Raw genomic sequence first — 25,940 nt, forward strand, 5'->3', positions numbered from 1 at the left:
AGATTTAAAAGAATCTAGCATGTTAATTCTTTCAGGTTAGTTTTGAAATATTCCTGCTAAATATATAGAATGTATGTACATGTTTATAGAACGTATGTGTTAACTGATTTTTTTTTATCCTTTAATTTTTTTTCATCCCCCTGTCTTTTTTTTTTTTTTTTTTGTGGCTATGGATACCACAGATTTTAAGATCTAAAACAAGCACATCTAGACTGATAAAATATATACATGCATAATAGAGTGGTAATATGATAGAATATTGGAAATTAGAACATTTATATAAAATCAGAGACTTGTGGTCATTCTGCCTGTGCTTTTCATTTAATTTAGATGGTCTAAACTTAGGTGGTCTTTTTTTAATCTTTGATTTTTTTTTTTACTATGGAAGTTGAGCACAGTGTACAACAGTTTAGGAAAATCTGGCAGTGGAAGATGAGGGTGGAGCTATTTTTTGGGAAAAAAAGTTCTTTTGAAAAGAGTGATTTGAGGTACTTCCATCGATAAGTTTGATGTATCTAACATGAATAAATGTAGCTGGGGTAAATCAGAACTGAACACAATATGTTTAGATAGGTCAAGGGATATAAAGAAATAGTGTAAAAAAAGGATCCTTGACTGACCTAGATGATGAGAAGAAGCAAAGAAAATATGCTAGTTGGAATTACTTCTATTTGAAATTTTCCTGTAGCTGTCTTAGATGTTCATTGCCTCCAAATTCTTACAGGAATTAGTAGAGAAGGTAAGAGAGTGAGGAATTAACTCCAACCAGTTCAAATGTAGTCACATTACCAGAAAGGTCAGTATTCTTTATAGGGTTTTTCTAATTCTAGGAAACACTCTAGGTACCTACAATTTAAGAAATGTTGACAAAAATGAAGGTAGAGAACACTTAAACAAAGGAAATAGAAACAAGGAAATGTAAAAATCCAAAAAGAAGTACCGTGGGTGCAGGGCATTAAAAATGTTTCTTCTTATTTATAAACAGTGTACTCTAGTTGGTAAATTTAATTCTCATGGAGGTACTATACAGTTTATTCTAAAACTACTATGGATACTAGTGTTAACTAAATAGACATATTGTAGATAATGTGAACTAGGTTTCCTCTGTCAGAAAGAAGTTACAAAGAAGCAGCAGAACAATGCTTGAATGAACCACACACACAGATAGTTAACATTTAACTTTAATAACCTGAATTGAAACTCTTTAAGTGGCATCTGTATTACTATTGTATTTGGCATATATGGAAACTATGTTTTTTTTTTTAATTTGTTTTTATTACAGAAGAAATTTTGGAATCCATAAGAGCAAAAAAGGGAGAGATTGATATTGTTAAAAGCCCAGAAGAAGTAGAAAAAGACAACAATGAGACTGAAAATAACTCCAAAGATGCTGAGAAAAACAGAGAGGAGTTTGAAGACCAGTCCCTTGAAAAAGATAATGATGATAAAGCACCGGATGATGATCCTGAGCAAGGAAAATCTGAGGGTAAAAAAAATTACTTGGTTAAAAAAATATTTCATCAGTGTTATTTATAAAATCTCTAGTTTTATTTGCAAAATGAAAAGGAATCATTTTTATACAGATAACTATTTAATTTTATATTTCTAAAGAGCTTAGGATATCCTTCCCCCTTGTAACATACATAATCATTGTAGTGAGTTTTATATATATTGGTTGATTTGCTATAATCTTATACCTCTATTTATACTTCCTAATAAGGTGTCATTTCCCTATGAGATTTGTTGGTGAAAAATCATTACTTTAATACCAGAATATACATGTTTGTATATGATAAAATTTGTTCATTTTCATACTAATTTCTTAAACATTCTTAACATTTTAAGTATTCTTAAATACTCTTTGGATTACCTACTGCAAAAGTAGCCCAAAATCTAATAGCTTCAAAATGGCCATCAAATAAAAGCAGGCTTTTTGGTGATCATTCATTTTTAGTAGTTGATTGAATGAGACCATATGTCCTAAAACAATTTTAAAGGATATCTTTAAAGTTTTGTTGTGCATTTTACTGTAGAGCCAACAGAAGTTGGGGATAAAGGTAACTCTGAGTCAGCAAATCTTGGCGACAACACAACAAATGCTTCTTCAGAAGAGACTAGTCCCTCTGCAGGGAGGAGTCCTGTGGGGTGTCTCTCAGAAACCCATGATAGCAGCAACATGGCAGAGAAGAAGGTGGCATCTGAGCTCCCCCAGGATGTGCCAGGTACAGAGGGCAGTGTATCAGTGCCTCTGTAATGGGGGGAATCCTTCCCTTTTGTAGTAAAAGCTGAATGTCACCTAAAACTTTTATAGTATATGTTCATTCATGCTGCTTGCTTACATAAATGCCATCCCTGATTGCTAAATGGTCCCCTAACATTTGGAGTTTGACATTGTTCTTGCAGTTAGTGCTTGAAACTCATCATAATCTTCATGCTTTTTAAAGTTCATTTAGGTGTTTTTGTCTAATAGACTTATTTGTATATTTTATCACCAGACCATAGTAGCGGATATTTTGGTTTTAAGTACTTACATACTAATGGCTCAGTGTTGAATGATTTGACCATTCCAGTTCTGTATGTGCTAACAGATTAATTTTATGTTTGCATGTGCTCATGTAGTTATTTTAACATTTCAGACCATATCATAATAGAAAACCATTGTCATAAAACATTTTTGCAAGGTATATTTGAATTAAAATGTAAGTTAATTAGTAATTCACATTTTAAGCTTTTCAAAAAATTTTTATTTTTACAGAGAGGGGAAGGGGGGAGAAAAAGAGGGAGAGAAACATCAATGTGTGGTTGCCTGTTGCATGACTGCTACTGGTGACCTCTCCCGCAACCCAGGCATGTGCCCTGACTGGGATTCGAACTGGCGACCCTTTGGTTCACAGGCCAGCACTCAGTCCACTGAGCCACACCAGCCAGGGCCATATTTGAAGCTTTTTAAAATTCAAATTATACTCAAAATAAGTACATCACACCAAGAGAAATTAAAAATAATTTTTATTATAGCAGCTATATGTATTTTTAAACAAATTAGAAAATTTAAATGAATAAAACAAAATAATCACTGGTAATTCCAGTAAAAATCAAGAATTATAGCTAATAACCTTGATGGAAATCTTAAAGGTTTTGTTTCTAAGCATTATAGAAATTTCTCATAATTCTTTCTTCTTGTGTCCCCCCCCGCCCCCCCGTAATTTAGTCATTTTGGTAGGAAAATGGGGATAGGGGATATCTTATGCTGGTTTAAACTTGCATTGCAGTTCCCTGGTGACTAAAGGATGTTGAGCACCTGTGTGTGTGTGTGTGTGTGTGTGTGCGCGCGCGCGCACACGCGCACATATGTATATGGATATATAGGTCATTTGGATATCTTCATTTGTGAAGTGCCCGTGAGTTCCTTTGTCCATTTTCTGATAAATGGTCTCTTTTTTTGTCTGTGGTTGTATCATGAGTGATGGTAAATTCAGTCCCTCTACTCCATCTTGATTGGAAGCAATGGTTCCTACATTGATATTTCTTTTGAACTGTTAATCCAATTTCATACTCCTGGAATAAATACCACTTGGTTGTGATGCATTGCATCTATTTTAATATTTTGTTGAGGATTTTTGAGGTTGACTTACAGTTTTCCTTCTCTGATAATGTCCATGCCAGGCTTTGGTGTTAAGATTATGCTGGCCTCATAAAATGAATTAGAACAAGTTTACATTTTTCCTTGTCTGCAAGAGTTTTGGGGGTTGCTGTTATTTATTCCTTAACTGTTTGCTGAAACCATCTGGTCCTGGAGTTTTCATTATGGGGAAGTTATTCATTGTAGATTTCATTTCTTTGGTAATAGTGGGCTCTTCATTTTTGTTTTCTTGTATCAGTTTTAGTAAGTTACATTTTTCTAGGAATCTGCCCCATTTCATTTAAACTTCAAGTTTCATTGGCATGAACCATTCCATCTTTTTAATGTTTATAGGATCTGTAGTGATACTATCTCTTTTCATTCCAGAAATTGGTTATCTGTTCTATCTTAATCATCTCATAGAACTGTTAACAACTTTTAGTAGTCTTTAAAAAATTACTTTTGGCCCTGGCTGGTGTGGCTGAATGGATTGAGCGCTGGCCTGTGAACTGAATGGTTGATGGTTTGATTCCTGGTCAGGGCATGTGCCTGGGTTGCGGGCCTGGGTTGCTGGCCAGGGTTGCTGGCCAGGTCCCCAGTAGAGATGCATGAGAGGCAACCACACACTGATGCTTCTCTCCTTCTCGTTCTCTTGTTTTCTTTGCATTTTTTGTGGCTTTTAGCCCTCCCCCTTTTTTAAAATCACTTTATTTTTTTTTAAGGTTTTATTTATTTACTTTTAGAGAGAGGGGAACGGAGAGATAAAGAGAAGGAGAGAAACATCCGTCTGTGAGAGAGACATTGATTAGTTGCCTCTCCCATGCCCCCAGCTGGGGACCAGGCCTGCAACACAGGCATGTGCCCTGATCTAGAATCAAACCAGTGACCCTTTGGTTCATAGGCCGGCACTTAATCCACTGAGCCTCACCAGCCAGGGCTAAACTACTTTATTGAGGTATAATCAACATACAAAAAGCTGTACATATTTAATATGCAACTTGATTAATTTGGAGATTTCCATTATGATGTGGTTTTATGGTTATTTTTTTAACCTACTGCTTATATAGAAGTATATTGCTTAATACCATAACATTTGGAGATTATCTTGTTATCCTTCTGTTATGGATTTCTAGTTTAACCTACTGTAGTCAGAGAACATTGTGTGATTTGTTTAGGCTTGTTTTATACTCCAGTATTTGGTTAATGTTGATAAATGTCTCATAAGCACTAGAAGAGGGTATTTATTTTGAGTTATTGGGTGTAGTGTAGGACAATTACATCAAGGATTTTTTTTTTTAGATTTTATTTATTTATTTTTAGAGAGGGAAGGGGGAGGGAGAAAGAGAGAGAGAGAGAAACATCAGTGTGCGGTTGCTGGGAGCCGTGGCCTGCAACCCAGGCATGTACCCTGACTGGGAATCAAACCTGTGACGCTTTGGTTCGCAGCCCGCGCTCAATCCACTGAGCTATGCCAGCCAGGAAATTATTTCTAACTATTTACTATAGTGCTCCCTTTTTCTCTGTTCAATTTTTTAGTTTTTGCATACTATAGTTTCTAGCTGTCTTACTAGATGCATATACTTTTTGTATTTTCTTGTTTAATTAACTTTATGATAGTAAAATATCCTTTATCTTTAATAGTGTTTCTAAGCTACCACAGCTTTTTTTTGGATTAATGTTTGTTGTATAGTATATCTTTTCTGGAATAGAAAGGGCTTTTAAAATAATCTGGGAACTTAAAATCTTTAGAAATCCATCTTCAGAAAAATCTTTAGAAATATATGTACTTTAGAATTTCTTTAGAAATATACATATTATTTCAAGCTATATATTTTTTGTCTTGTCCGAGATCACTATTATTTTTGTATAACATGATAAATGACATTATGCAAAGGAAAAATTAGAAATTTATGGTCTAAAAATCTAGAAGTGAGGAACATAAAGAAAATGGGCAGATTTCATATTGGTATGAACAGTGACTACAAAGATTCCATGTGGCTGAGCTTGGAGATTAAACTGGAAAGTTGGGCTGTATTTGGAGAAAGGCTGGTAGACATCACTTTAAAAAGTTACTCCCTTAATAACTATTCTGCAGTTGTTTTTTCTTCATCAGTAATGTAATAATACATTATTGATGTATTATAGACATTTCACTTTAATTCATGAACATTCTTATGTTGCCCAAAACAACCCCATATAGCAAGTAATGTTTTGTATGTAGTATAACTTCTTTGTAGTTTATCAAAAAGCTTAATTTTAGACTTACATTTTTGTCCTGGAGTTCAGATAGAAACTTGTTGCACCTTAATGTCAAATTTTAAATTTATTAGGGGAAAAGGGGACACATGTCTTTCTAGCATCTTAAATTCAAATCTACCATTGAGAATTTGTATTTAGACATATAATGCAGACAACATTTGTTTTATATAAGTTATGCCTCTAGAGTTCATGACTGGGATTAGGCAAATATTGGTAGTAGATAAAACTTTATTTCTGTGACTATTTATAGAAATAAATAGCTTTGAAAATGTTTCTGTGAACATAATGAAACTTTAACATTTATAAAATTGAACTACAAGAACTTACTGATTTTAATCTATTTTAACTTCATGGGATAACAACATCTTAAAATATAGTACTGTGCTTCAGTTTTGAATTATATTGCAAGAGAAATTCAGTGCCTAAGAAGCTGTTGATACTGATTGCTGAACTAGTGTATTACCCATATACATTTACCTCATTGATTTGATCAGTAATGGCTTTTGTAGGTTCTGCAATTAAGTACTCTTGTTTTTTTTCTATTTTTAATGTGTTTTGTTTTAGTTTCTAGCTATACATGTTCTGGTTATTTTTTTATGTCATATTTTTGCTTTAAAATTTTTTTGCCTTTTATTTTCAGATGGAAAAGTTACTTTTCTCTCCTTGTAGTTTTTGCTTAAAATTTTGTGGGTTTTTTTTTAGGCTTTGGTGTTTACGTTCAAAAGTTGAAGGGCAGGATCTGCATATAATTTTGGTTTGAGGGATAAATGTAAAAATGTTCTGTCTTTATTCATGTACAGTGTCATATACAAGGAAAATGGCATTATAAATACAAAACCTATACTATTTGCCATGGGGCTAGAACATTTGGACTCTGATAATTAAAATGTACGTATTGGCAGATGATATCTTCTTTGTGCTGTTTTGAAGCAAATTCTTGAGATTTCCTCAAACCTGTAACCTAATGAAGTAGAGGTGAAGAGTTCTAGAATTATAATTAAAAAACAAACAAACAAAATGAGTATTCTCAACCAAAGTGGAGGAAAACATTGTTTTCCTCTTAAGACAAATTAACTTGGGACAAATTAACAAAAAGTTTAGGGTAATCCTCAGCTCAGTAACACCTTGAAAGATTAAAAGGATAGACTCTGAACTCAGTTTGCTTTCAGTGGATTAATGGTTTTTTTAGATCAGAATATCTGGGTGTAGGTGATTGGTTGCCTATTATTTTATGCAATGCCATTATCTCTCTAATAGCAGAGAGCAGTTCCTATACAATTTTAAAAAATCTTACGTATTTATTTTTAGAGAGAGGGGAAGGGAGGGAGAAAGAGAGGGACAGAAGGCTTCTTGCGTACCTCCAAATGGGTGTCGGGTGTCTGGCCCGCAACCCAGGCATGTACCCTAACCGGGAATGAACTGGTGACCTTTCAGTTTGCAGGACAAGACCCAACCCACTGAACTGTTGGGGCTATGAAGTGTTTGAAGATAAATATATGGAGAGTCAGAATCTCTTTTTTAAATTGTTATTCTATTACAGTTGTCCCAGTTTTTCCCCCTTGGCCCTCCTTTGCCCAGCCTGCCCCACCTTACCACAGTCAGTCCCTGTATAGTCAGAATCTCTTTAAGTTCCAATTCCAGAGTTACTTTCTTGGTTAAAATCATACTTATGCATATTATGTTCTAAAAAAGTATTTGTGAGCTAGTCTAGTACCTAATATATTTTAAAAACATATTTCTATGAGAAAATACACTCTGAACTCATAAATGAGGGGATATCATTATCATTCTATATTATTTTATTGACATGATGTTTAGACAATTATAAATTAGGTATCCTGCACTTTATAAATCTAGATCTATAGCTGTAAAAGGAATGATTAGTGATGAATCTGATGTTATTTGCATGATTTACCTCTTTTCTTCTATTTACTCTTATTTTTCCAACATGAGTTAGTTGTAGTTCTGAAATTTTAAATTTGCCATTTCTTTTTTTTCTTATAAAATGTTATTATCAAAAATTTTAAACATGTACAAAAGTTAAGAGGATAGTATGATGAACTGCCCCAATATATCTAATATTTAGATTGAAAAATTACCAAGATTTTCTGTTGCTTCATTCATGCTTTTTAAAAATGCATTTATTTTCTTTTTTTGGCTCAAATTAAAAAAATGTGGCCCTGACTGGTGTGGTTCAGTGGACTGAGTGGTGACTTGCAAACCAAAGGGTCACCGGTTCAATTGCCAGCCTCAGTTGTGGGAATCAAACCGGTGGGCCAGGCCTCCAGCAGGAGGGGAGAGGCAACCACGCATTGATGTTTCTCTCCCTCTCTTTCTACATCCCTTCCCCTCTAAAAGTAAATTTTAAAAATTCTTAAAAAATTTGTCCCCTTTGATCCTAGGAGTACAGTATCATATATTATCCTTAGTTAATTGCATTTATCACTATTCATTGCATAGTCCTTAATTTAGCCATTCAAGCTTAAAATTATCTTTAAATAATGAAATAAACACCTAGAGACCTATCACCCAAAACAAAAATGAAGTCCTGCTTTGAAACTAACCTGCATCTAACCATCTCCCCAGTTCCATCTCCTGCCCCTGCCACCTGAAGTGATTGTTATTCTGAATCCTGCATTCACTAATATCTTCTTTCCTTCTCATAGGGCAAACCCAGTAGGGTTGAGACTGTTGATAACTGATTGTCAAAGTGATAAATAACCCACATACTGTTGCCTCATTGACTTGATCTACATGATTTGCTAAAAACTGTATATTTGTTTTTGTTACTTTAAATTTTATAGCAAGTGTATTGTGTTAAGTATGTTTTACTAAGTGTGTTGTGTTAAGTAACTTTTTGGAACTTAATTTTTTCACTTTTTTATTATATTACTAATATAATATATGTTGCTGGAGTTCTTTCATATTAACTGCATTATAATAATTCTCTGTGTAACTATACCAAAGTTTGTTTATTCCCTTTCCTGTTGATGTGAATTTGAGTTGTCTCCTACTGCAGTATTTTAAAGCAAATTCCAAACATTATATCAATCCTTTATACATTTCTAAAGAATATGTCTTACATAATTACAGTGCCATTGTCATTTTAATAAAATTGATGACAGTTTCTTAATATCCAATCAGTTTAAATTTCCTCACTTTAAAATGTTTTTTTCACATGTGCTGTGTTTGAAATAACTTAGAAAAAGTCCTCATTTAGCATAACATTTGGTTTTATATCTCCTGGGTCTCTTAATCTAAAGCACTTCTCGGTTCCCGACTTTGTTCTTTCACATGCTGTTGACTTGTTGGAGAATCATAATGTGTCCTCCTACGGAATGTCCCACATCCAGGATTTGTCTTTCTCCTTCCTCTTGGTGTTAATTTGTTCTGAAGCCTTGATTAAATTCATTTTCAGCTACTTTTGGCCAGAATACTTCATAATTGTGTTCTGAGTATTTCATATTTTATCACATCAAAGGCTCATGATGTCTGTCCTACCTTTACAAATGCTAAGATTGATCAGTTAAGGTGGTAACGTTATGAAGTTCCCTTTTAACCTCTCAGTCATTGATGATCCTTCCAAAATGAGTTATCTGTTTGGAGGTTATAATATAGTGCTTTTTAATTCTCTCATGTTTTCTGTGTTGTTGTTTTTTTTAACTAGAATTATTCTGTGAAAAATTTTCCCTCATTAACTAAAGTTATTTGTATTTGAATACCTTGAAATATAGTTAGAGCAGGAATAAATTCTTAATTATATCTCTTCAGTTCTAATTTTCAGAGTTAGGAATTGGTGTCCATTTACCTTCAGTGGTCGTTCATCAGTTAGAGACTTTTGGAGGGGGTGTGACTTTTTCATTTTAAGTATCCTCTTGAACGCATGGGTCTTCGTATATTCCGTTTGTTTCAGTTGTAGTTATCATTTATTTTGCTTATGTTAACCAATGGAACCCCTTCATGTTGGCTTTTGAGTCCTTTTGCCATGGCATCGGTAGTCTTAGATAGCTTCCTTGCTTTTGGCAAAACAAGATGTTTGAGGCTTATCTTACATATTTTGTACCCCAGACCTGGAATGAGTCATTCCTCCAAGAAGCCCTGATTTCTTTTAGTGGAGAATGATATTTTAAGACTACAGTCCGGGCTTCAGAGTACTTACTACTCTTGGGCTCTCACTGCCTGTAGGTTTTGTTAGTGGGTAGTATTAGAAAATAACTTACTTTTAAAAGAAAAAGATCACCGATTCATATTGACATTTTAAATTCAGATTGAGGATTGTATACTAGGTTTCTTTGTTTTTATACCGGTATCTCTTTTCCCTTACACTGAAAGCCTTAGTTCCTAACAATAGTAACTTGATTATATACTTGTTTTATCCTGATATAGATATTTGTTAATAATATTATCTTGATGTGCATTAAAATAGTATTAAATGATTTCATAGATCATAGTAATATCATAATACCAATATTATTGCTAATAATAAGACTGTTTAGTAGCAGTTAGGATTTTTGTAGTTCTTTGTTTATCTTTATATTTCCACTAAGGATGTATAGTCAAAATACTGTGCTCCAGAGCCACTTGAAATAGTTGTAGGTATTCCAACAACTTGGTATACAGTTAGGCTTTATTTCAGTTTTTTTCTAATTTTAATTTTTTAAAAATGTAAAACATTTACATGATTCCAAAGTCAAACTATGTAACTGTATGTATTCAGAGAACTTTCACCCCTTTCCTCTCTAGGTATCCAGGTCCTTCTCTTCCCTTATGGATGGCAATCTGGTTGTTCTGCCAGTGTTGTTGTTGTTTCCCCCCCCCAAATAAAAGCAAAAAATATGCCCACAAATTCATATTTTTTCCCCTTCTTACACAAAAATTAGCATACTGTAAATACTGTTGTGTGCCCTTTTTTTACATTTAATTTTGAGATCATTACATAAGTGGATATAGTGATTTCCTCAGTCCTTGTTATGGTAATGAGATATTTCATCATGTGTATCATCTTTTATTCAACCAGTGCTCTATTGATGGACATTTTGTTTGTTTCTGTCTTTTGCCATTATAACTAATGCTGCAATGAATAGCTCTTTAACTAATTATTTAATGTTTTTGACAGTGTATTTTGGGATAGGTTCCTGGACATGGGATTGCTAAAGAGTCAATGCATGTGTAATTTTTCTAGATGTCAGTTTCCTTTTCCTCAGTCTGTACCATTTTGCATTCCCATTGCCTCTATATCTGAGTGTATTGTGAGACTTGGAATTTAGCCAATCTGGTAGTTGAGAAGTGGTTTCTCCATGTAGTTTTAGTTTGCATTTCTCTTAGTTTGAATTGTGAGCCTATTTCCATATGTATAAAGACCTAGGTCATTTTTTATTTCTTTTGTGACTGTTCATATAATTTCTTATTTTTCCATCAAATTATTGGATTTTTTCCCTCAAAATAGATTTAGGAGCTTAGTATATTAGAGATAGCCTTTGTGATTTACTGGACCACTTTTAATTTAGGTGATTGATTTAAAGAGTATCCTATTGCTGACAATGAAATGCAGAGAGGGATTTAAGTTTCTGAACTGCCATGGAAAGACCTAGGCTTTCAGTTCATGGGTAGTGTTCATTTTAATACACTTTTAGGAACTGTTTTCTTAGTGATACTATTAAACAGTTTTTAAAATTTACAATCACTTAGGTATTACCTTTTAATTAGGAGGTGTAGAATTCAGGCAGAAAACTTCAGAGGTAAAGAATCCTGTTTAAATCTGTTTCTAATACTGTTTGGATACTTGTTGAAAAGTAAGGATATAAATTTCAGATTTTGAGGGATTATTTTAAAAAATTACTTCTGCAATATCTGGTACACTGTAAGTTTTGTTGAGATAGTTATTACTGCTTTATTATTCTTTAGCTCTGGGATATCTGAAAAATTGTCTGCTTTGTACTGTAGACAAAAATGATAAAAGTCTGAGTTAATACCCTGGGAGACTTAAAAAATAATTCATGGCATGTTGATGATAAATTTCTTTTCATGCATTGCATTATTCATACATGAACAGCTTTTTTGTTTTTTTTTTAAATAATGCAGTCCTAAAATAATACAATGGTTTTTTTTGCTGACAATTAGTTATTTTTTTTTATGTGATTTCCAATTTAAAAATCAGGTATTCTATTTTTCTAGAAGAACCTAACAAGACATGTGACAGCAGTAACACTAGTGCTACCACTACCTCCATTCAGCCTAATCTGGAAAACAGTAACAGCAGCAGTGAACTAAATTCTTCCCAGAGTGAATCTGCTAAGGCAGCTGATGATCCTGAAAATGGAGAAAGAGAGTCTCTTACACCTGTCTCTATTCAAGAAGAGATAGGTAAGAATACACTTCATACATTAAAGCAAGCTTTTGATTTTTTTTTTTTAATTTTTAATTTTTTTAAATGAACGTTTGATGGGGGTGGGAAGATTTAGATTTTCTTTTCCTTTTTTTTCTTTCTTTTTTTAAACACAAATAGCTCTTGCATTCATTGTTTTTGTTTTCAAAAATGCAAAAATCACAGAGGAAAAATCGAGCTTTTTCACACCCTTCTCCCCAAAGGTAACCCCCATCAACAGTTTGGTGTGTAGCATTTTTATCTTTCTCCATGAAGTTTCATTAATGTATGTATGTTTACAAAAAGTTTTTTAAAAAATTTAAACAGGATCATTTTGCATGTATTGTTCTGCATCTTGTTTTTATTCACTCAGTGATAGATGTAGTGGATCTTTTCATGTTATACATTGGATTCATTCTTTTTAAACTGCTGAATGGTACTCCACAGTATGGATGAACCATATTCATTTACTATTTCTTCAGTAATGGACATTTAGAGTGTTAACAGTTTTTTTATTATTATTATTATATGTAATGATGATTTTTAACATCCTCAACATTATCTTTATGTACTTATGCAAGTATGTTTGGCAGTATAGAAACAGGAAGTAGAATTGCTGGGTCAGATGGTTAGGCTCATTTTAAAGTAGTAACAGCTACTGCTTCATTGTATATTAAAAGTGATTTACGCCAGTAATTTACATGTATATTTATCTCTTTCTACTCTGACCTAAAGTCAGCCTCGTCATAGCTTACATTTTTGCCAATGGTAAAGTATTTCATTTTAAAATTTCTAGATCCCTGCTTTCTAATTCATATGTTTGTTCAACTTTCTGTGAATTGCTTCTTCATATAATTTGCTAAATTTTTTTCCTACTGTGTTTGGATATTTTTCCTTAATGAGTTTTAAGAATGCTTTATGAAGTATCATGGCTATTAATCTTTGATTTTACATATATAGTTATATAGTCATTGCTTATTTTTAACTCTTACTGTTACGGTACGTAGAAATTTTTACACATTTATGTAGTTAAATTTATCAGTATTTTTCTTTAGTGTTTCTCTGGATTTTTGTGTCTTACTAAGGAAGATTGTCCCTATCCCAACATTGTATATACACTTTATAGTAATTTTGCATAATACCTCTATAACTTTGTTTTTAATTCTTCTGGAGTATAATTTCGTGTAGGTATGAGGAGGAGATCTGTTTTAATTAGCAGTGTTTCAATTGCAAGTAACCAGATCAGCTTAAACTAACCTAAGTGAGAAAGGAATGTAATTACTCATGTAATGGGGAGGTCCAAGCCTCCATCAGGGATAAGTGGACCCTGAGTTACCAACACTCTTCCTGTCGTCTTCTCTTTCACTCGCACCTTTGGATCATCATATGTTTGTAGGTTAACTTAATTCTCTCCTAATACAGACAGACTTTTCCCAAGTGGTGGGGAAGGTGGCATTAGCAGTTTGTACTCTTATCTTTTCAATGCCTGTGACCCAGAGGCAATGCCACTGCTGTTCCAAAACAAAAGTCCTTGAGGAAGGAATATGAGTGGCCTATCTTGGACGTGTTGTTCCCACCCCAGTGGCCAGGGCAGGCAAGGTATTAATGATTGATGGCTCCAGGAGAAGTATATGATTGGAGTGGTATAAGAATGGTTTCTAAAGAAAGAGGGATGCTGTAAAGATAGAAAACAGTAAATAACCACAATTTCACACTTCGGTTGCTTGGCGGAAACTTGTGTATTCAAATTAAAAAATGCTTTTGCCTAACAATGCAAAGATCTTACCCACAAGTGAAACTTTTTTCAAAAACTTGTTTCCCAAAATTACATCTGGTAATTGTAATTGTATCTAAAATTTTTATTTTTGTGGTGTTATTTTTATTAGGTCTGGAAGTGGCATATCTTGATCTTAAAATCCATGAACCAAATTATGGATTTAACTACCTTTAACACTTCATTATCCTGATAGCAGGGAGCATTCTTTGATAAATCTATCTGCCATTGGTTTTCTGGGAGGATGGCTGTGGGTGAGAAATGAGAAGCATATGGGAAGATATCCCTTTTGGAGGCTATTCTGCTTTAGCAGCCTAGTTCTGGCTGGCTGTTGTCAGGGATGGATTGCTGAGGATTGCTATAGGTTTGAGTATTCACACATTATAGCTTGACAGGTTTAGAATTTTCCCTGGAAATGGCATTCCCTTATAGATTGTCTGGATTCCCCAGCTAGTACCTAATGCCCAGAAATGTAGTTCAGGGTCCTTGATGGTAAACCTCCTCTGCTAGCCTTCAGGTGAATAAAGTCTGTCTAGGCTTCTGCCTCCTCATATTAAACAAGGAGCTTCAGAGGCTGGGGTAAAGTAGCTTCGTACTCTGCCTCCAGGCAACGTCAGAGTGTTCCATTCCTTTATGTCTTTTGGGTAAGGGGTATCAGATAAGGACCTCCACTCCCAACCTGGTTTCCTTCCAAGTCTTACCCCTAGACATGAATTTTCTGCCTCATTTCCCTTATTTGCATTGAATTTAGCAAGTGACAAAGAATTGACACTCAGGCAATATTGTATTGTTGGCTCTAAATTGAAATGCTTCTTTTTAAAAGCTCTGTGCCATCCCCTTTCTGCTTTTTAGGAATTCCAGCCTAGACCATACAATGTCTAAAAAGTCTTAAAAAAAAGGATTTTATTTATTTATTTTTTTTAGAGAGGGGAAGGAAGGGAGAAAGAGAGGGAGAGAAACATCAGTGTGTGGTTGCCTCTAGCCCGCCCCCCCCCCCCCCCCCCCCCCCCGGGATCTGGCCGGCAACCCAGGTATGTGCCCTAGAGGGGAATTGAACCAGTGCCCCTTTGGTTCGCAGGTTGGCACTCAATCCACTGGGCCACACCATCCAGAGCTAAAAAGTTTTTTTTGTAGGACTTTATTGATGGTCCTAAGATGGAGCCACCATTGTTCAAACCTTGGCATAAACTTTCAGCATGGGTAGGTCTGAGACCCAAGAGAAAATAATTGATAGTGCAACCAGCTGCTTTGCTACCACACATTGCAGGTTACTGGTTTTCTACTCTGGGGTGCAAAGGGTACCCAGTACCCTTGCCATATCTTGATTTAGTAAGTGCCATATTTTGGGATCAAAATCTTAAAATACTCATGGATTGTTAAGAACTTACTGATTGTAAGTGCGATAAATTCACCAGACTCAGTTAAAACAAAAAAGGATTTTATTGGCTCATATAATTGGGAAGTTCAGAAGTAATGACAGCATCAGGTGCATTATTGGACCCTGTAATAAATGAAATGAGGTTATCACTGGTCTTCCTCTCATGTTCAGCATCCCCCCCACCCCACTGCCATAGGTCGATGATTGTCTCTTATTATTGGAAGTTTTCTCCATAGCGTGAGGTAAAAGTGGCTGACATTTAATTTATGCCCTTTGTGCTCACTAATACCCTTATCCATCTCCAAATTTTTTAAAGTAAGACCAGTCCTCCATCTCCAGATTTTCAAAATTGTAATAGGATGCTGAATGGTTTGGGCCACATAACCACTTCTGGGATAGTCACTGAGGCCAACCAGTGATGTGCTCTGTCTAGCTAAGCTGGGTGGTGTTGCTCATCCCAAAGGGCAAGACACTTATTTGCAGTCCTTGCAAAATCATATGATTGTAGTGAAGGGAAAGTGGTGTTGATTTTTGAAATATAATTTTTGGTTGTTGAAAGTGGAAATTTTGTTGAGTTTTACCTGTATAATTATTTGCATATACAGATAATCTAGAATCTTTAGGAGAAAATTCATTGGCATTTTATATTTATAAGCTTTCAACCATTAGGTATTTAAACAGAATTTTAGTGGAAATCTTTTAAAAAAATAATTATATTCTTTATTTTTTTATACAGAAATTCACATTTACTACATAGGGCAACATTTTATTAGTATGCATTTTGAGTTACTGTGTTTGTTACTTGTAAATTTGTAGCAGCCCTTCCTGTTTTCTAGTAGATGAGCTTTGAAACAGATAACGTGGCATTTTTTAATTTCCTGTAAAATAATAGATGACTCATAGTTAAGTTCTGACATAACTTTCTTTTAAGTAAAACCTGTAAAAATCAATACATGTGCTTTGGCTCTTAAAGGACTTTTTCTGTTTATTTCTGGATCTTTGATGTGCACCAGATGAGAGTTTTGGATAAAGTGATATTATATATAATTTACTTACTGTTAGCACTCACTTTTGGCTTTTCATTTGGTAACAGGTGATTTCAAATCAGAGAAGTCTAATGGGGAAAGAAGTGAATCTCCTGGAGGTGGACGAGGAGCATCTGGTTCAACTCGAATTATCACCAGATTACGGAATCCAGACAGCAAACTTAGTCAGCTGAAGAGCCAACAGGTGGCAGCTGCAGCCCACGAAGCAAATAAATTATTTAAGGAGGGTAAAGAGGTGTGTTCTTTCTGTTTAAAAAAAAAAAAAAAACTTCTAAAGTGTAAAATACATATTTTTACCATATCTTAGAAATAGGCGTGGGAAATTTGTAGACCTCCTTTTGAACTATATTTTCTCCACTTCCAAGAGTATTATATTGGCTAACAAGAACCAAAATGTGTGGTTTATATTAAAATTACGTACAGTTGTGTACCAGAATTACATCCGTGCAAGGAAATGCTATAAATGGGCGGTATGCTTTCTTACTTTGTAGTTAGTTTTATTGTATGCAATTCTAAAGAGAGAGGGAGGTTTTTTTCACATATGGTCATGAGTAGGCTATTTGTGGGCATTATTAAAGACCCGTAGATGATTTAGTGCTCAGATCCATCCGGAGTCATTTAAGGTGAACCTGCAGCTAACGGTGTAGGGCTCACCCCTTCAGGGGTAGAGTGCAGTGCATAGAACAGCACAGCGTCCCAACTGTGGTTATGAATGAAAAGATTACAGCTAGAACTCAGTATTTCTCCCCTACCAGCTAGCCATACTGACAGAAAAATGTCCACAACTTTTGTCTCCCAGTTGAGAATTATTTGTAGGGTAGATAAGTGAGAATATTTGTTGTTCTTTTCTTAACATCATAGGAATTGTTTTAAAGCAGTGGCTTTCAAACATTTTTACTTTGACCCTCAGTAAGACATTTTTCATAGCAGCCCAGTACACACATAGTTTCCTGGGATAATTAAATGGGAAGCATTCTTTTATTTTTTCTCCTATTGTATTATATTTCATTTTTTAAAAAAGTTGAATAAGTCCCACTGTTGATTTCACACTCCACTAAAGGATCGGGATCAGCTCTTTGAAAATACAATTTTAGATTATCCTTGTGCTCTTATACTAGAGCTAAAGTTGATAAAAAAAAAAAAAGCAGGAGAAAAGGTATTTTTAAGGAATAGTACATGTAATGCCCTAACCTTTTTCCCTAACCTGTATATTATAGGTTTGAAATAATGATTGGTGAGTGATTTACACATGTAGTTTTGTGTGTCTGTTTGAGATACATGAAAGTACTTAATGTCTGACGTATAATAGATACTTAATAGAGGTTAGTTTTCTTTCTTTTTGCAGACATATATTGGTTATTTAATTATAAATAGTTAGCTTTAAAGCCCTGGCTGGTGTAGCTCAATGGATTGAGTGCGGGCTGCGAACCAAAGCATCGCAGGTTCAATTCCCAGCCATGGCACATGCCTGGGTTGTAGGCCATGGCCCCCAGCAACCACACATTGATGTTTCTCTCTCTCCCTTTCTTCCCTCTCTAAAAATAAATAAATAAAATCTTTAAAAATAATAAATAAATAGTTAGCTTTAGTTTTTAAATTTCAAAAGCTCAGTCACAAGATGTATCTTAACTGATTCAGAATGATAAATTACAAATTATTGAAAGACAATAGATCAAATTTGCATATTTGATATGAACGATAGAATTTTTTTTTTTTAATTTGGTCAGGTACTGGTAGTTAACTCTCAAGGAGAAATTTCACGATTGAGCACCAAAAAGGAAGTTGTCATGAAAGGAAATATCAACAATTATTTTAAGCTGGGTCAAGAAGGGAAGTATCGTGTCTACCACAATCAATACTCCACCAATTCATTTGCTTTGAATAAGCACCAGCACAGAGAAGATCATGATAAGAGAAGGCATCTTGCACATAAATTCTGTCTGACTCCAGCAGGAGAGTTCAAATGGAATGGTTCTGTCCATGGGTCCAAAGTTCTTACAATATCTACTCTGAGACTGACTATTACTCAACTGGAAAATAATATTCCTTCATCTTTTCTTCATCCCAATTGGGCTTCACACAGGTAAAGGCAACTAAGGTTCATTTATTGCTTTGAATATAATAAATTTACAAAACAATCATTGTAGGTAAGTACTTTAAGTGGTCATTACTAATGAATTCAGTCAAGTCACTGTAGTCAGCAAAACATGGAGTACATTAGGGATGTGAGTGTATTTCTAAGTTATTGAACCAACACCAACGTTTGGGAGATTTCTGGAAAGCCGACTCTTTATTCCTGGAATCAAGTGGAGACCAAACAATGCAATAGAACACTGTGGAAGTTTTAAGAAGTTGGAGGACTAATCAACCTTTGGGATTCCTTCTGATGGTCAAAATTTATGGTTGTCAGGTAGAAGGTTCTAGTAGCAGTATATTTATACCTGCTTAGCTTAGATACATATGCCCTATAAAATGGAGACATCATAAATTACAATGCTTGTGCTTGTAATTTAGGATCAATGAAGTGTAATATTTTTCTTCCTTCTGAAATATAGGGCAAATTGGATCAAGGCAGTTCAGATGTGTAGCAAACCCAGAGAATTTGCACTGGCTTTAGCTATTTTGGAGTGCGCAGTTAAACCAGTTGTGATGCTACCGATATGGCGGGAGTCTTTAGGACATACCAGGTAAGTGAATTTTGACCCTTGTGAATGGTATATTAGACTCCTTTTTGGAAGTTTAGTCTATTGAGAATGAAAGTTAATGCATTTTTAAAAGGCCATATTAAGGACTTAAGTTTCCTTGGCCTCATTTCCTCCTGTATAAGTTGTAAAATGAGTGAATATTAGTTTTAATTTATGATACAGGATTGTAATGAAGATCAAAGTTGATCAAGTATATTAAAATCAATATTTTCTACAGTAAAAAGCATTTATTGAATAGAAAGATCACTCTTTTTTTTTTTAAGTAATTTCATCTTTTTTTTAAGATTTTATTTATTTATCTTTTTAGAGAGGGAAGGGAGGGGAGAGAGAGAGAGACAGAGACAGAGACAGAGACAGAGAGAGAGAGACAGAGACATCAATGTGTGGTTGCTGGGGGTTCTGGCCTGCAACCCAGGAATGTACCCTGGCTGGGAATCGAACCTGGGACACTTTGGTTCCCAGCCCGTGCTCAATCCACTGAGCTACGCCAGCCAGGGCTTTTTTTTTTTTTTTTAATAAATTTCTTTTAGAATGTTTCAGGTTACTATGCTAGGCATCTGATTTTTTTAGAGTTGAATGTCTAGCCAAAAATTATGTAGTTCCTATATAGAGCAAGAACTGTGTAACTTCAGCAGATTGTTTAAAAAAAATAGATAAATTTTGTGTCCTGAATCTACTTTTTAGATGTAGGGGTTTGGTTTTTCAAACTTTAATTAATCTTTAAGAAGTCAATATGCAAAACTAATACTTACAGTAAAAATGTAAATTATTATTCAGTGCAAAAAGTAAGAATCATTCTACTTACAGGGCCCACGTCAAAGGTATAGCTGCCATTTTTAAATTATGGATATAGCTTTGTGTTGCTTTCAGCATCTGTGTTCTATTTTATAATGAAACGTTTTGTTTTTCTTTTTAAGAAAAGTTAATTTACCTACTAAACATTTTTCATTTGCTAAGGAATGCTCTCAGTTTTCTTTGGTGTTTCCCAATATCAGTCTTAAGGATACTTTTTTTTTCTTCATTTTCTTCCTCCTATTTTGAAAGTAACCGCTGCTACCAGTATAGGTACCCACAAATGGGATGGACTTAATTCTGCCTAGGATAGCAAAATTGAGGTTAACCTAAGGTGCTACAGACTGCACCCCTGTAGAGGAGACTTAAATGGGTGGCATACCTTCATTCTACTCCTATGACTTTCATTTATCAGGGTAAAGGAGAGAGTCAGAGCAATTGTGAGGCAATGCTCTGTATTTCTCAGGGTGGTGGGGGATAAGGGGACTAAATGGTAATGGGAAAAGATACAATAAAAAATCATAAAAAGTAAATAAAATATTTTTCATTTGACTTTTCAAAAAAAATACTCTGTATTTCTGTTCCTTCTTGCATTTAACTCCAGACTTGCACCAAACTGTTCTGCCCCAACATTTTCCTATTCAGTGGTCATCCTTAAACTTATGAACCAGGCAGCCACATCTCTGGTGACAGAGATAAACATTTTGAGAAGTAAAGCTAATCCTAATATTGCTAAATAAAATTCTCAATATTCAAATGTAACTTAAAATGACTAAATTCATACCTTTTAATAAATTTATTTATGAATATTAAACATTGTAATGAAGATGGAATTCAATAAAAAAAAAAATCAGTCTAGCCCTGGCTGGTGTGTCTTATTTGGAGCATCGTCCCACCCACCAAAAGGTTGCGGGTTTGATTCCTGTTTGGGGCACATACTTAGGTTGTAGGTTCTATCCTCTGTTGGGTTGGGTACAGAAGGCAACTAATTGATGTTTCTCACATCTTCCTCCCTCCCTTCCTCCTTCCCTCCTTCCTACTCTCTCTAACAGCAATGAAAAAATGTTCTCAGGTGAGGATAAAAAAATATTTTTCTCAAATCAATGTTTTTTTTCTTATTGTCTGTCATTTTGACTAGTCTTCCAAATAGGTTACTTAGAGTTGCAAAATTATATCATGAATTGTATTAATATGATATATATGGTAAAATATATGGAAGAACTTTTAAAAATATGATGAGGTGTAATAAAAGGTAGCAGTTTTTTTAAAAACTTAGAGCCCATGATTTAAGAAAAGTAGAAGTTAATTGGACTTTTGTTTTTGGCAAAATTATGGCCAAATACCTCTAGATAACAAACTTCTAAGAAAACATCTAGAAAAAACTCCTAAGAAAATACCTAGACATTCAACCAAATATTTCATTATTTATTGTGGTATTCAATAATAAAGCTTTAAGAGCAATCTAAATATCTTAGAGTTTCAGAATATATTTAAAATAATGGTAAATTAGAATTTTTTTAGAAAGTTATAGTTTTTTCTTTTAATTTTTCATTTTCACCTGAGGACATGTTTACTGATTTTAGAGAGAGGGAAAGGGAGGGAGAAAGAGGGGAAGAGAAATAATCAATCAACTACCTCTTACAAGCACTCAGCTGGGACTGAACTTGTAACCTAGGCACGTGGCCTGACCAGGAATCAAACCAGTGACCTTTTGGTTGATGGGATGACACTCTAGCCGAGCCACACCAGCCAGGGCAAGAAAATTCTAGTCTTTATTCGAAAATATTAAAGAATTCCTTAAAACATGGAAATATATTTCATGTTTACATATAGGAAGATTCAGTGTCTTGACTGTCAGTTTTCCTCATGTTGATATATAAATTAATTTCGATAACATTGATTATTATAGTTGAGCTTTCTGTAGAACTTACAACATAATTAGAAAATTTATATGGACAGGGGCAATAATAGAAAAGATAGGATTAGGTAGGACTTGGCCTGCCAGGTAACAGACCTTACTTGGTGGCTATTAATAGTAGTATATTAAAGATGCAAGGATAAACTAATAGACCAGTGGTACAGAATGAACAGTCCAGAAGGCGACTAACCCACATATGATCTATCGCTGTCCACGGGGTGTGCAGGCCCTGGTTTTCCTGGGTGGTGCATGCCACGGTCAGCCCCAACATGTGTTCTACCTGGGGCCATTCTGTTTGAGCTATAAAGCAATCTGCATATGGCTGCTAGGTGGACTTGGAGGTTCCCAGGCTAGCCACGCTGGCTGCTGCTAGTGCTGGGCCTGGAGCCACTTAGCAAGGGGTACAAGGACTGTGGGCTCACTGAGGCCATCTGTTGCTTGTTTGAGAGGGTTAAGGAAGTTGTGAAACAGCCAAGATCAGCCATTCATTTGGTAAAACCACTGTTAACAGCTTGGGTGGGCCTATAAGTTGAGTGGAACAGAACCTCAGGACATCTCCACAGTGGGTAAACTAACTGTGTTAGCCAGGGTGTTGGAGTCTCAGATATGGCATTCACCTGCCTGCTTTGTAGCTCCTTGGAGGGAGGGTTCAGAAAAGGGACAGTGGCCTCTGTGCACCTTTCTGTCTGCAAGAAAGCTGTCCCTCAGCTATTACCTTGATGCCAGACACTCTATTTCCTCCGTGTATGCCACTGGTGCCCTGCAAGATGCTACCCGGGTGCCGGGGCTCAGGAGTGAGTCTGAGTAAGTCTGTGTGTGGGCTCTTTAAGAGTATCTGTTTGGGACTTGAACAGTTTCTTCCACTGACTCAATCTCCACTGGTTTTTGCAGCTAGAAGTTATGGGGATTTATCTTCCTGGTACTGAAACCTTGGGCAGGGGGACCTGGTGTTGGACTGGGACTCACTCCCAAGATATCCTTCCAGAATTTTTGCTCATCACACATGGGTGTGGGACCAGCCCATTCTGCATCTCTGCATCTCCTACCAGTCTGGATGGACATGGTTTCTTTAATTCTATAGTTGTTAGACTTCCATTCAGCTTGATTTCTGATGGTGCTGAGTGATGGTTATTTTATAGTTTAGTTGTAATTTTGATGTTGTACTAGGAGCCAAGCCATGTTTACCTATGCCTCCATCTTAACTGGAAGTTCCCAAAAGATTATTTTTATAGTGTTTTGTAGAGGTGAAAACTTGTTAACCCCTAAATGCCTATAATCTGGCATGTTTAAATTGTGGTGTAGTTCTGCAATGGACTATGAGACAGCAGTGAAAAACAAATTAGAGCAACAACTGCCAATGAAATTGGATCTTGTAAATATACCACTGAGTGAAAACAATTCTTTCCCTAAAAATACATGGAGTGATTCTTATGTAAAATTTAACAACATGTATGCTAATATAATGTTACAATATTGTTAAAGGATATGGACATTGGTGGTATAAGTTTAAAGCAGAGAAGGGCTGTATGCATTGAAACTTAGGAAATATGCTTCTAAATAAGTAGCAGATAGTCAAAGAAAAATTATAATGAAAACTAGAAAACATTTTGAGTTAAAGGTTCATGAGAATACTACATATATTGAAATTTTGGGGATATTACTAAAGAGTACCCAGGGGAAATGAGTAGCTTTCAACATTTACATTAGAAAAAAACCCTACAAATTAATTAGCTAGATGTAATTGTCAAGACATCAACCCAAAAAAGGAAATATTAAAGAATATCAAATATATATTTGATAAAATAGAAAGAGAAAACAGACATACTATAGATACTATTATAATTTACAAACCTCTGATGAGATTATCAGGTAGGAATAAAAAGGAGAAAGCACAAATAACCAATATCAAGGATGGAAAATGAAACATACCACCAATATTTTTGATTCTGTCACTGGTACTAGGGATTTACACCTTCCCAGAGTCCACTAATGTAGTACTCAGGCTTCTTACATCCATGGAGAAAGGGAGCCAATGGGCTCCTACTTTTTGGTAGAAGAGTTGGGATAGGAGGAGCCCCATTGATCTCAATCATTGGATTGAGTAGGAGGCCATAGGCCACACTCTTTTTTTCAGGCAGGAAAAGGAGTTCTGTTTTAGTTTTAGACTGGAGATGGGCAGGACCAAATGACTTCAAAATGAAGTTACTCAGATTTCAGGAAACAGATGATTCTATTTAAACTCTTCCACAAAATAGAAAAAGAAGGAAATCTCACAGATTATTTCTTTTAGTATAAAACTGTTATCAAAGTTCATAAATAGAAATAGACAAATTGATAAATAAAAAATTATAGCCCTATCTCGTTAACTAATATTCACCATTGATGAATAATTAATAGCAAGTAGATGTGCATTCAAGAAATCTTAAAACATTTGAAATATGTTTAGGAGTAAATTCAAAGAATAATAAACAATAGCTAAATTGTCTTCCCCTAGGCTTTGAAGACTTGTCCATTCTTAGGAGATTATTAATACTGTGCTATTTTAAGACATCAAAGATAGAAAACGATCATCATTAGATGCCAAAAAGGCATTTGTTAATTAACAAGATACAAGCTTATTATTAATCCCTTAAAAATACTTAGTAAATAGGAATAGCCTTTTATTTATTTTTTTAATAAAACTATTTCAAACCAAACCACCATCTGTTTTGATGAAATTCTTCCAGCACTCCCATCAATAGTTAGGTGGTACAAAACAAAGATGCCAGGTATCACTGCTATCTTTTAACATTTCTAAAAATTAGTAGCCAAGGCATTTTGTCAAGGTAAGTAAAAGATATTTTGGCAGACATGGGGACAATTATTATGCAGTTGATCTAATTATATACTTTAAAAACCCAAGAAAATTGACTTGAAAAACTGTAAGAAACTATATGAAAATGAAGTAAGGTAGCCACCATATGGAATGATAGATTTTATGTGTACAGACAGTGACCATGTGAAAAATGCAGTGGGAGTTCTGAGTTAAAAACAACAAATTGAATAAACACATTTAAGTTTGCACCCTGCTGATCTCTGCCAAAACTATTAGGGATTTTTTATTTTTATTTTTTAAGCATAAACCCACAGGGACAAGGGGAACAAGAGAGAATATAGCACCAGTAAAACTATAAAAGCGATAATGCACGTAGACAAATGGTAATGTACTCGAGAAGGGGGAAAACTGAGAATTGTCACAGTTCACACCACAGACTCCTCAGAAGGCCCAGAAACAGGAAGTGCAGCACAGTCCTCTTCAGGTCCTGACTATGCAGTACCTGTTTACACATAGTCTGCCAGATCCTCCGAGTGTGGTGAGCCCAGTGTATTCCAGGCCTTGCTTGTGGCCTTGCCCTCAGATTTCACCAGAAAAGGTTCTTGTAAACTTGTAAACTGTGACCCAGAGACAAGTTTATTTTTTCCAGTAACCTTCTTTTAATAATAACAGTATTACGCTTTTGCTTATGTAGCTAGTTTTATTCATGTTCCTGAGTTTCTAGAAGCCAAACTTCATGCTATTTGTGATACACACATGGGTGGTAAAGCCCTAAATGAAAAGTCGGGATAATGACTACTTGGGGGTCAGACACACTAGCTTCCAATGTTTTGGTTATTGATAAAGTTTGTTTCTTAACCTCATTACATTTTACATATTTTTATACGTTATAATGAAAGAAAATATCTCAACAAAAAAATCCTTCTAGGAATAAATTTAACAAGAAATATTCAGAATCATGTAAAAAGATCATTAAATTTTACTAAAGACATAAAAGGATACTTTGAGTAAAAAGCTGTATATTTATATGTGTTTATTACATTTTCTAAAGATGCTGTGTATTATATCAATTATGTTCATTTAATCTATCAAAATTAATATTTACTTGCATTGTGAATAGGATTTTTCTTCCAGGGGCAGGGAAGTGTGACCAAAATTATACTAATATTTCATCTAGAAAATTTAATGTGCAGGAAGAGGGAAGTAGGTATTACAAAAAAAGGGAATTGATATTAGAACATATTTTGAAGCTTCAATAATCAAAATAATT

At 34.7% G+C, this 25,940-nt stretch overlaps 1 protein-coding gene across 15 annotated transcripts in view; it reads left to right on the forward strand.

Annotated features, from left to right (window-relative positions):
- The window catches only part of BPTF (bromodomain PHD finger transcription factor), a 128,209-nt gene that overhangs the window by 45,678 nt on the left and 56,591 nt on the right, over positions 1-25,940 (forward strand). For 9 of the 15 annotated variants that reach the window (XM_036033474.1, XM_036033473.1, XM_036033470.1 and 6 more), the window contains exons 4-9: positions 1,283-1,486; positions 2,034-2,222; positions 12,053-12,241; positions 16,488-16,675; positions 18,168-18,523; positions 18,996-19,127. In XM_036033474.1, coding sequence (XP_035889367.1) covers positions 1,283-1,486; positions 2,034-2,222; positions 12,053-12,241; positions 16,488-16,675; positions 18,168-18,523; positions 18,996-19,127 — 1,258 coding nt within the window. The remainder of the gene's footprint in view (positions 1-1,282; positions 1,487-2,033; positions 2,223-12,052; positions 12,242-16,487; positions 16,676-18,167; positions 18,524-18,995; positions 19,128-25,940) is intronic. The other 6 variants (XM_036033480.1, XM_036033483.1, XM_036033471.1 and 3 more) reach the window with 5 other exon arrangements.

Source organism: Phyllostomus discolor, chromosome 8, assembly GCF_004126475.2.
Source record: "Phyllostomus discolor isolate MPI-MPIP mPhyDis1 chromosome 8, mPhyDis1.pri.v3, whole genome shotgun sequence".
Lineage (NCBI taxonomy): Eukaryota > Metazoa > Chordata > Mammalia > Chiroptera > Phyllostomidae > Phyllostomus > Phyllostomus discolor.